At 51.6% G+C, this 11,451-nt stretch overlaps 1 protein-coding gene across 1 annotated transcript; it reads right to left on the bottom strand.

Annotated features, from left to right (window-relative positions):
* Window positions 1-1,390: 1,390 nt before the first annotated feature.
* On the bottom strand, window positions 1,391-10,289 carry KLHL33 (kelch like family member 33). The gene is made up of 5 exons (XM_065872584.1): window positions 10,270-10,289; window positions 9,198-9,974; window positions 4,335-5,259; window positions 4,052-4,219; window positions 1,391-3,945 (listed from the first exon to the last, which is right to left on the bottom strand). Exons 2-5 carry the CDS (start codon window positions 9,952-9,954, stop codon window positions 3,393-3,395), a joined length of 2,403 nt encoding a protein of 800 aa, XP_065728656.1. The 5' UTR covers window positions 9,955-9,974; window positions 10,270-10,289; the 3' UTR covers window positions 1,391-3,392.
* Window positions 10,290-11,451: the final 1,162 nt, after the last annotated feature.

The raw sequence follows: 11,451 nt of genomic DNA, 5'->3' as shown, positions 1-11,451 counted from the left end.
GGCTTGGGATAGAGGACAGGTGAGCTTTCTGAAGAGGATCATGAAGCAAAGTAAGAGAAGCACATGGGCAGCCCAAAATTATGCATAGGAGACTCATATGGTCCAACACACTTATTGGTATTGAACCTACACCCCCAGTTCTATCCAGTTCCTGAGTTGACCTGGAAAAGATGAGCACAGGTGTGTAAATTCCACCCTCACCCACAAAGGAAGAGTTGAAGGAAGAGTGGGGGCAGGTAGTAGGGGAGTACCTACAACACCTTTGTTCATTATCTGATTTACCAAAGATAAGAATCCTACATCTCTAGGAACTCACCAGACTGTAGCCTAATCCCTGGATTGCCATGATTGCCTGCTCTGTAGGAATGATTTCTGTCCCAATTCCTGATCCTTACTCTACTTCCTTTCTGGGGTCGAAATACTACCCTGAATCTCACTGCACTTGCCCAGGGCCCCAGCTCGTTGCCTTGCCTGTATCAGGCCCCTCTCACTGAAGAGTGGTCCAAGAGCAAGACCAGTGTCCTGCTTCACATCAGAAACCTCCTCTCTTCTCATTCTAACCACAGTTTCACAAATGGACTTCCCTCGTGCTCCAGTGGTTAAGACTCTGTGCTTCCCCTGCAGGGGGCACGGGTTTCGCATGCCGTGGGGTGCAGCCAAAACCAAAACAAAACAAAACAAAAAAACTAAGAAATGAAAGCTAGAGCCTTTTGCAGCTAACTCCCCCATCTACATAATTTTGGACCTTTGGCTGTCAGCTCTGCCTGAGATGGCACCACCCCCTCTTGGACACTATGATTTGACTTTCTGCCACCTCGGATTGGAGAAGTAAGAAGAGTAGGAGAGTGTGCTATCTCTGGAGCCAGGGAAGGAGAAATTTTTAGGCCAATTTTCAAGCCAGCCAATTCCTGCAGAAAGATGAAGGAAAATGAGAATGGCCTTAGATTGTTTGATTTGGTGAGAAGTAGGTCATGGTGACAATGAAGGAGGATGGTTTCAGTAGTGTGGTGGAGACAGAAGCCAAATTACAAGGGATATTGAATGTTTTTTTACAATAGAGAAACTCAGACAAGAATGATTCAGTTGGGCTTCCCTGGTGGCGCAGTGGTTGAGAATCTGCCTGCCAATGCAGGGGACACGGGTTCAAAGCCCTGGTCTGGGAAGATCCCACATGCCGCGGAGCAACCCGTGAGCCACAACTACTGAGCCTGCGCTCCTGGAGCTTGTGCTCTGCAACAATAGAGGCCGTGACAGTAAGAGGCCCATGCCACGATGAAGAGTGGCCCCCGCTTGCCGCAACTAGAGAAAGCCCACGCACAGAAACGAAGAGCCAACACATTCAAAAATAAATAAATAAATAATTTAAAAAAAAAAAAAAAAGAATGATTCAGTCATGGTGAAACCTTTATTTAAGCCTGTCTTTGCATACAAATCACAGAGCGTGTTCACAGAAGTTCACCCTAAAGACTCAATCCTCATAGTTTCTCAGTGTTTCCGATTTCCTTCTTCCCTGTCTTCTTCAATCTTTCTTCTCTGTTCTCATATATAGCCTACTTACCCCTCCTTATTTTCAACTATGTTCCTAAACAGAGATATAGAAGGAAACCTTAATAAAATAATGAAATCTCAAAACAATAAACAAAAACATGTCAAGTCTCTCCTGGCTGGGATGAAGAAAGATGCGAGGGAGGCACCCTCATCTCACCCTTAGCGGCATGAGAATCTAAATTAGCAAGGGTAAGAGAAAATTGACCTGTACAAAGAAGTGGCCCTTCTTTGCCTTAAGCTGCTCAGAGGTCAGAAGTGGAAATACCAGACAGGAGAGACGTAGGGGAGTTGTGGAGGAAGAGAACATACAATTAGGTGAAAGCCACTGTCTTCAGGAAGGATCCAGGGAAGAGAGTAGGCTGGCACAGAGCAGAATTCTCTGAAGAATCCCTGGAATACTGACTTCCCCTTTGCTATGGAGACACAGGGCACCACATGCCCCATTTGCTTCTTTCCTTTGACTGGAATGCCTCCCTCCTTCTCTGAAGGTGAGTTTCCAGGAAGCCTTCAAGATCCAGTTCAATCTACACCCATCTGATGATGCCTTCCTAACAGAAGTCTTCCCTGGACAGAGTTCTCTCCTCCATCCTCTGGGCTCTCATACCTTCAACTACGAGGCATGTGAGGTACGCGGCTCTCGGGAGAGGTATGAGGCGAGTGTCCATACCTCTAAGTCCACTGTCAAACTTGTATTTGCTTACAAGTCTGTGTGCTGGTCGGGAGCTCCCTGACCTTGGGATCCTTAGTGCCCCACATCGTACCTGGCACACAGTACATAATTAATAACTGTGAGGGAGAAAGGAGAAAAGATAGAAGAGAGCAAAAAGAGGGAAGGAAAAGCAGGGTGGAGAAAGAGAGAGAGGAAACATCTGACTCAACTTTCCCTGGCCAAGAAAAAGGGAAATGGATTCAAAAAACTCTGGAAGAAAGGGACAGAGGAAGGAACCACTTTTCTGGGCCTCTCTGCCTTTTACTCTTCTCTCTGCCACTTCCTCTCACAACTTAGGACCTCACACCACACTGTACTGTTTTCTCTCCTGATCCCTCGATTCACCCCAAAGGGAAGGAAAGAAGCCAGCCAGGCTCCTGACTTCTCCCACCCCATGCCCTCAAATCCTGTTTCATCCCTTTGCCGCCATGGGCGCCTCCCTCCTTCCCGTCTTCATCTTCCCCGCCTGCAGCACTCCCACCTCGTCGCCCTGGCATCTCGGGCCCCTGTGCTGTGCCGGGTCCAGACAGGAGCGTCCTCCTCAGATTGAAAACCAAGGGGCTCTTAGGGGCAGCCTGTGGTGTATGGCTGAGGAAACGTTAGACTGTGTCTACAAGTTTACCTGAGAAAGAACCTCGTCAGGAGGGTTTGGGTGTCCCAGGGATTGGAGAGTAAAGAGAAGCAGCAATTGCAGTCCTTCCCCCACACTCCTCAGCTCTTTCACGGATGGCCTCTCCACGTTTTTCTCCTTCGTCCATTGATCAGAATATCATTTTCCCAACTGACCTCTCATGGCCCCTACACCTTGGCTATTGACGCTTCTTGACTGTCTGCCCAGCCAGATGCACTTTCCCCACCAAGAATCTAAACCTTGTATAGTTGCCCCTGGGTCTCCTCTCCTTACCTAGGTATTCAGCTGCCTCTCCTTCCCCAACGCTCTTTCCCTAGGAATTCCAGAACCACCTTTTCCTCAATGCAGATCATACATACAAAAGCGCTGTGTGAGTTGTAAAGCACTGTGCTAGAATGAAATATGATCGTGAAAAAAGCCTTCTCTTTATCCCTGCTCCCATCATTTCTATCCTCTCAAAATGCTTCTTACCCCTTCCTCACACCATCCACCGCCACGCCCCCTTCACCCGGCAGGTTTAGTTTGGTGTCGTGTGGGAACCAAAGCTATTTGCTGCATGGTGGGCAGTGTCAGGATGCAGGCAGGCATCTCAGCCCGAGGCCTCGGCAGAGTTCCCAGGCACAGCCATCGGCCCAGGCCAGGACAGAAGGCGTGGATAAGGTGGGAGGGGGCATAAGTACGGTGGCTGTAGCCCCCCAGCACCACTAGCTCCCCCTGCAGCACAGCGCCTGCAGCCCCGACATGGGGCGAGGGCAGGGGTGTCAGGTGAGTCCAGCTATCGGTCCTTGGTTCATAGGCCTCAAAGCTCAGCAGGTCCCCAGTCTCACCTAGCCCACCCGCTACATACAGCCGCCCACCCAGAGCAGCCATGACGTGGCCAGCCCGAGGTACCCCCATAGGGCTCAGAAGTGTCCCCGGCTTCTCAAGTTTGGGGTCATAGTGCAGCAACGAGGCCAGGTACTGGCCAGTCCCACTGCAGCCGCCGCTCACGTACAGCTGGCCCTCCAAAACAGCAGCTGCGTGGGCAAAGCGTGGTGCTGGAAGGGCAGGTGCCGGCCTGTGGGAGAACAGGGCACGTGATCAGGCAACAGTCATCTTCCGTTCTCCTCTTCCAAGACTCCTAGCCTCTCCCTGATGCCTGAAACACCCCCTTCCCTGCTCACCTCCAGATATTGAGCTTGGGGCTATAAGTCTCCACAGAGCTGAGGGCAACACCACTGTCTCGTCCACCCAGGGCATAAAGCAGTCCATCCAGCACCACCAGGGGGAAAAAGCTCCGAGCCTGGCACAAAGGCGCCATCTCCTCCCAGTCCTCTTGCCTGGGGTCCCACCTGGACACAGTGGGACAAGAGATGGGAAGAGTGACCCTGGGAGTCTGCGGTTGGCTGGGCTGCCAACCTCCCGCAGCTGCCCACCTTGGGACCGGCCGCTCTCAGGGGGCCATACCTGAGAGTCGAAGCCAGGGTGTTAGAGTGGCCGTAGAAATCCTGTCCGCCACACACGTAGAGCTCACTTCCGGCTAGGCTCGCAGCCCCGTGCCGAAAGCGCCCGGGGGCAGGCAGGGCAGGCAGCCGTCCCCACTCCACAGTTCGAACCAGTCCTATGCCGCAGCGAAAGGCCCGGGCCCACCACACTTCTCGGGACGGCTGTCTCGTGGCCATGTCTGATCTGAGCCCGTCCCCGCCAATCACTACTAGTGCCTGGTCAGGCTCCCTCCGCCTCTCTTGTCCTGGAACCTCAGCCTCCACCATCAGCTGACGCAGCAAGTCCGGGCTCAAGGGTGGAGGCAGCCCAGCTGCCCATACCCTCCGCAGCTCCCTGGTAGACATACGGCCAAAGCGAACGCATCGAAGCAGGGCCTTGGCCTCTGACTCCTGGGTGTCAGGGTTGGCAGCTAGCCAACGCAGTGCAGCCGCAAAGGCCTCGAACTCCTCCTGCAAGTGTAGCTCATCGCTGTCCAGGAGCTCAGCCAGGCAGGCAACCGGTAAGGACGGGAAAGTGGAGCACAAAGCCACAGCAGGCAGGTGGGTGAGGAGGTAGTGACGGGCTTTGCTCCAGAGCCTCTCCAGCCCAGGGGCTTCAGCCATGGGGATCAGGGCCAGGCAACGGGCAGGGTTGAGGCCTTGTGCCAAGGCTCTCTGGCACAGAGCCAGGCAGGAAGAGCTCTGGTACCGCAGAGCAGCCTGGGTGGCTCTCAGCAGTCCCGGCCACCTTGCCCGCACAACCCCAGAGTAGGCAAAGGAGACAAGGAGTCGCAGGTCCTGGGCAGAGATGGTATGCAGAGACACCTCTGTGCCCTGGGATTCCCTCATCCCGCTCAGGAGCATGGCCCCAAAGAACTCACTGCCACAGGCGAGGGCTGCTCGGTGCACTGCAAGAGGGAGAAGCAGAGGGGGACCCAGAGTGTTGCAAACTGCAAGGCACTCCCCTGTCTTCACAGCCCCAACTTTGGGCCAACCACCCAAGACCACAGGCCAAACTGCGGTACATGCACCAGAACCACGTGGGGTGCTTGTTACAGTGAGGGTTTCACGGACCCACCTCCAGAGATTCTGATTCAGTAGCTCTAGACGCAGACCCTAGGAATTTGTGTTTTAACATATTCAAGCACCCTGCATGATTCTCATGTTAGTGGCCTGAAGACACTTTGAAAAACATTGCTTTAGTCTTCTTGATGCAGGCCAATTAGAGAAAGGGTCTTGATCAATCAAGTGAAGATGCTACAGAGAACATTTGCTAAGAGGGGGTACAAGATAAACTGCAAAGACCGATGTGCAACTTATATAGGTCTTTCTATATTGTGCACAGAATAAAGTTCTTTCCTCTACAATTATAAGAGCCACTGACATCAGCCATTCTGCTAGTCAGATTTTACTCAGAAAGTGGTACCACACTCAGGAATGGTTGTGAGCCACACTCATCTAACTGCCATCTCCTCTTACCCAAGATTTAGGGCTTGTAAACTGGAAGCCTTCAAAATCACCTGCTTCAATTGCTCCTTTTAAGATATGAAAACTGAGTCCTAGTGAAAGGCAGTAATTTATTTTCTATCTCCATACAGGGGCTGTCTGGGCAGATCACTGTAACTGATGTCAGGCTGCAGTGAGCATACTTGTGTATCAGTTCCCTGCTTATCTGCATGGCCCTCGTGACTCTGAAAATATCCTATTCAAAAATGCTATTAAATAACTAAACCTGGGCTTCCCTGGTGGCGCAGTGGTTGAGAGTCTGCCTGCTAATGCAGGGGACACGGGTTTGTGCCCCGGTCCGGGAGGATCCTGCATGCCGCGGAGCGGCTGGGCCCATGGGCCATGGCCGCTGGGCCTGTGCGTCCGGAGCCTGTGTTCTGCAGCGGGAGAGGCCACAGCGGTGAGGGGCCCGCGTACCGCAAAAAAAATAAAATAAAATAACTAGACCTTATATGCTCCCTAATGTAACTCAATTTGAGGCAGTTGGCATCAAGTATGGAGTATCCTTACCAAAATATTTAACCGAAATCTAATCAAACCTTCAGATCTAAATTCAAGTTTATAGGAAATTGAGAGGCTGAAAGAATGAGTTAAACAAAACCATGAGGGAAAATGCTTACAAATCTAGAACATGGAGCACTCTATAGGACAACTAATCTTGTTTCTTCAGTAAGTCATAAAAAAGGGAGAGAGAACTGTACGAGAGTAAAGGAAGCTTAAGAGACATATATCTGAGTTCAGTGCAAACCTTGATTGGCTCCTGGGTTGAACAGAGCAGCTCTAAAAGACACATTTTTGGACAAGTGGGAAAATTTCAATGTGGACTATGCAATATTAAGAAATCATTGTTAATTTTGTTAGATATGATAAATTGTGGTTACATGAGAAAATGTCCTCTTTTAGAGAGACACATACCCAAGTATTTGTGAGTGAAATGTCTGAGATTTACTTTAAACTTCAGCAAAAAATAAAGAAAGAAATGAAACAAATATAGTAAAATGTTCATTGTTAAGTCTGGGTGATGGGTGTTTGAGTGTTCACCTTAATATTCTCTTTTCTTTGCTATGTTTGAAATGCTTCATAACAGAAAAGAGAGGAGGACTTCCCTGGTGGCACAGTAGTTAATAATCCGCCTGCCAATACAGGAGACACGGGTTCGATCCCTGGTCCAGGAAGATCCCACATGCCACGGAGCAACTAAGCCCATGCACCACAACTACTGAGCCCGCATGCCACAACTACTGAAGCCCGTGCACCTAGAGCCCGTGCTCCACAACACGAGAAGCCACCGCAATGAGAAGCCCCCGCACCGCAACAAAGAGTAGCCCCACCCGCTGCAACTAGAGAAAGCCTGCACACAGCAACGAAGACCCAACACAGCCAAACATAAATTAATTGATTAATTATTTAAAAAAAAAGAGGGGAAATGCTGCTAGAAGTCCTCTCGGGCAGGTCACACAGACCCAAGCTCCCAGTGAGGCTTATGAACCTCAGGCTGCTTTGATCAGTTGCAGCATGTTCACCTCTCTCAAAGGGCAGGTGATATCGGAGTGGCTTTCCACTGTCTTTTTGAGCAGTAGGTAGTAGCTTGGTGCTTCCCAAGCAGTAAACATTAGTGACAGCTTCCATATTGCCTGAGAAAATCTGCATTCCGTAAAGCAGGTAAGCCATCTCATCTTCCATACCATCAATCAGCCTATAGCTCAGAGCCACTGACAAAGGATTCACAACCACTTGTATTCTGTGCCCCTTCTCACTCATCATTATTCCTTAGAATTTTAAGTGACAGGTTTCCACCACTAAGTTGGAATGTTTCTTAAAGGAAGTGAAAGCAGTGATATTGAATACAAGGATGTTTAAATTCCAAACCCTCGTGAGAATTTTATAACTATGAAATTTTAAATTCCCCCTGCATCTAGTGCTATTGGAAATGATAACAAACACTTTAGAAGTCTGTTATGGACTGAGTGTTTGTGTTCCCCGCCCCCACCAAATTCATATGTTGAAGCCCTGATCTCCAACGTGATAGTATCTGTAGGTGGGGCCTTTGGGAGGTAATTATGTATGAGAGTAGAAACCCTCATGAATGGGATTAGTGCCCTTATAAGAGGAGACATGAGAGAGATGATCTCCCTCTCTCTCTGCTGTGTGAAGATACAGTGAGAAGGTGGTCATCTACAAACCAGAAAGAGGGCCCTAACCAGAACCTGACCTTGCTGACACCCTGATGCAGCCTCCAGAGCCATGAGAAATAAATTTCTATTGTTAAACCACCCAGTCTATGGTATTTTTGTTATAGCAGCCCAAGCTGACTAAGATAGGATCCTTTTCCTTTGGGGAGTCCCAGAAGCACTTTGGGTGCCAGGCATTCCTCCAATGAGCAGTAGCTATGTGACTTTGGACTTGTCTTAAAGACCGATTTCCTTATCAATAAAGTGTAAGAGCTGAACTAGATAATATCTAAACAAATCCCTTTTAATGTTAAACTTTTATGTGTCTGCACTCTGACTCCGTTTGCCAGGTGCTATGTGTCTTTGACTTGACTGCATAGGAGGCAATGCATGGCCTAGTGAGAGCAGACTGGGTTAGTGGATGTGGGCCTGTATCCTGGTTTTCACCTGTTAACATCTCTGAATTTAATATTCTTTATCTGCACCCAGGGATAATGATATCTAACTCACTAGTTTTCAGTGAGATGAAAAGAGATGGCATGTGTAAAAGAAATTCCTGGTACCCAGTACCTCACTAAATGTTAGTAGAATCTGAATAAATCTCAACTTATTCAACCCTCTTCAGCTTTCCTGGTGATGAGCAGAGTTAACTTCAAAGTGCCATGAACTGGTAGCCTTAAGATTCTGGCCAAACAGTACCAGACCTTGCTCACTAGCTGTAGGGTCCACGTCTGCCATGGTGTCAAGCTCACTTGGGGGGAAAGGACACACTGAGTTTTTCCACTGTGTTCCTCTGGCTTTTCCTGTGTCCTAAATAGAAGATGCCAAGAAGGGCCTTTGGTTAATCTTTGTTTGAGTCAATCACCTCCTGCTTGTTCTACTGGCATGGACTATATACCCTTAGCTCCAGCCAGCTGACTGTAAATTTCTTGTTTCTGGGCACAGGGAAAGCCACAGCATAAATCTGTCAGTGCTCTTAAGAAAACAACTCAACTGCGCATGCTCCATTCTCAGTGGGTCAGGAGAGGTGCCAAAGGTCACCCTGGGGAAATTCTGACTGCAGCAGGGATCAAAACCACTATGGTAGGGACTGAACCACCCGCTGCTTGCACACACCATTTCAGGTGGCATATGCGCCTGCATTAACGTAATGCCCCACAGACCCTCACCCCGCAGCCGGCAGCCGTCTGCCTCCAGCTCCAGGTCACATCCGATGCCTTCTTGGTACAGGAGCTCCATGGTGCGCAGGTTCTCTCTCAGTTCCTCTGCCTGGCTGGGCTGCTTTTCATCTTCCCGGGTGCTTCCAGCCCCCTCACGTCCCCACTGGGCCGCAGCCTTCACCCGGGGTGCGCCCAGGGCTTCAGCCGCGACCAGCACATCCTCCCGTGGGGCGGGTCCCAGCACCCCCTCATAGGCAAAGGTCAGCATGGCCTCCCAGGCCCCGGGGGTTACATCCAGGCTGAGGGGGCATTGCAGACCTCTGCTGCCCAGCAACCTGCCTCTGAAGAGGCTGCTGACTGCGGCCAAGATCACCCGATGCACCCCGTATACTCGCCCCCCGACCGACACGTCTTCATCCAGCAACAACCTCTGCTCTCGCAGCCGCTGTGCCTCCGCGAAAAACTGGCTGGGATGCGCCTCGCTGCGCAGCTCCTCGGGCTCCTCTGCGTCTTCTCCGTCCTCATCCTCTTCCTCCTCCTCTTCTTTGTCTAGGGACAAGGCTGGAGAGGGAAGGCTCCCCGGGGCCATGGGCCTGGGGCCAGGCTCTTCCAGAGGAAAGGGGGGCAAACCAGGATCCTGGTCTGGGGACGGAGGCCAGGAGGGGGTTCTCCTGGTGGACAAAGGGAGGCCAAGGCCGTCCTTCTGGACTGGAAGAGAGACTTGTTCAGGCTCTGAGGGACGATGTGCCGAGTCCGAGACGCTCATGGCCCAAGCTCACTGGATTGCTGCAGGTAAGCAGAGGAAAGAGAAGAGAGGGTAAGAGCTGGGCCCACAGAGGCCAGAGGAAGCCCTGCCTCCAGTCCGGCGACATGTCAGTCCCTCTTCCTACTTCAACCCCCTCTCCCCATCCCAGGGCTCGAGCGTGTAGGCCACACCGCGCGACTCTGAGGCTCCCCAGGTGCAGCAAAGCGCGCAAGATCTATGTGTAAACACCCAGTACCCGGAACTGTACCCTGCCCGTCTCGCCCCTATGCCAGTAGTCACCCTCCTAAGACACCAGCGTTCCGCTTGCCCTCTCGCTTGAGCCTGCTCTACTCCTGACAGTGTGGCAGAGGGAACGCGCCCCCGGGGCCCCGTCCCTGACCGAACCCAGCTAATTATAGGCAGTGCTGGCAGGCTGGGGGCTGGTCTCCAGGTGCCCAAACTCTGACACCCAATCCCCTGGGCCTGACCTGAGATGACCTCCTCTCCCCTTCCACTTGTAGGTCATGCCCTGGTGCTGAGCGAGGCAAATTCAGAAGCCAAGTAGGATGTGGGGATCTGGTGGAGTGAGCCAGGCCAGAAAGTCTTCCTTCACTGGACGGGGCTGGAGGGGGTGCGTGAAGAAAGTCTGGACTCTGCACACCTGCAGGAAAGTGGGGAGAAAGAGTGAAGCGTGTGTTTGGGGTCAGTCCTGGCCTTTGTTGATTTTTCTGTGCGTGATAAAGCTGGGACCCTAGAGCGAACAATCCTGACGTGAAACTCAAACATAAGCCATCCATCTGGTCCAACAAGGGCAGAGGAGTGGGGGAGGTGAAGGGGCATGGGTCAGGGCTACCGACCATGGGTGACCCACCCGTAGCGAGGGGTTTCCTCCCTGTGCCAACGTGGAGTTGGTGGTGAGAGAGCCAAACCCAACCCTCAGGCTGCACTCCTCCAAATGGGTAAACAGAGAGGCAGCCCATGGTTGTCCTGGCTTGTGAAATGGGCAATAGTGACCAGCCTCTGTGTGGATCCTCTTATGGCCTCTCCTTTGCAAGACAAGGTGGCCAACACCTTGGGCCCCCACCAGGAAGAGGAGGAACCGCTATCTGGCAGAGACAAGCCCCAGGTCAGCCTCTGCCCTCCCTCTGCCAACAAGGACAAGGACACTGGACCCTGATCTGCATTCTCTGCCAACCCCATGGTCCTGGGACAGCTCCACCACAGCCACGAGTCTCTGGAGGCTCTGCTCGGCTCCACCATGGCAGGACCCATACCCCACAGCGAATCCCCGAAGGTTGGATGAAACCTGCTCTTCTGTGCAATCATCCACCTTCCATTAAATGCATTATGACTGACCTCCCCCCATAGCACCTCCAGGTCTGTTGGCCGTCCTTCTTGCTGCTGACCTGCTGACTGGGGCAGGGTCTTGGCATCTCAGCCAGGGGACAGTATTACTTCCACCTCTGCTTAGGAGCCCCATGTGGAGCCACACTCCCCAAAAATGATGTGGAGAATTGG

Source organism: Phocoena phocoena, chromosome 2 (genome assembly GCF_963924675.1).
Source record: "Phocoena phocoena chromosome 2, mPhoPho1.1, whole genome shotgun sequence".
Classification (NCBI taxonomy): domain Eukaryota; kingdom Metazoa; phylum Chordata; class Mammalia; order Artiodactyla; family Phocoenidae; genus Phocoena; species Phocoena phocoena.
This window is presented reverse-complemented; position numbering and strand designations above follow the sequence as displayed.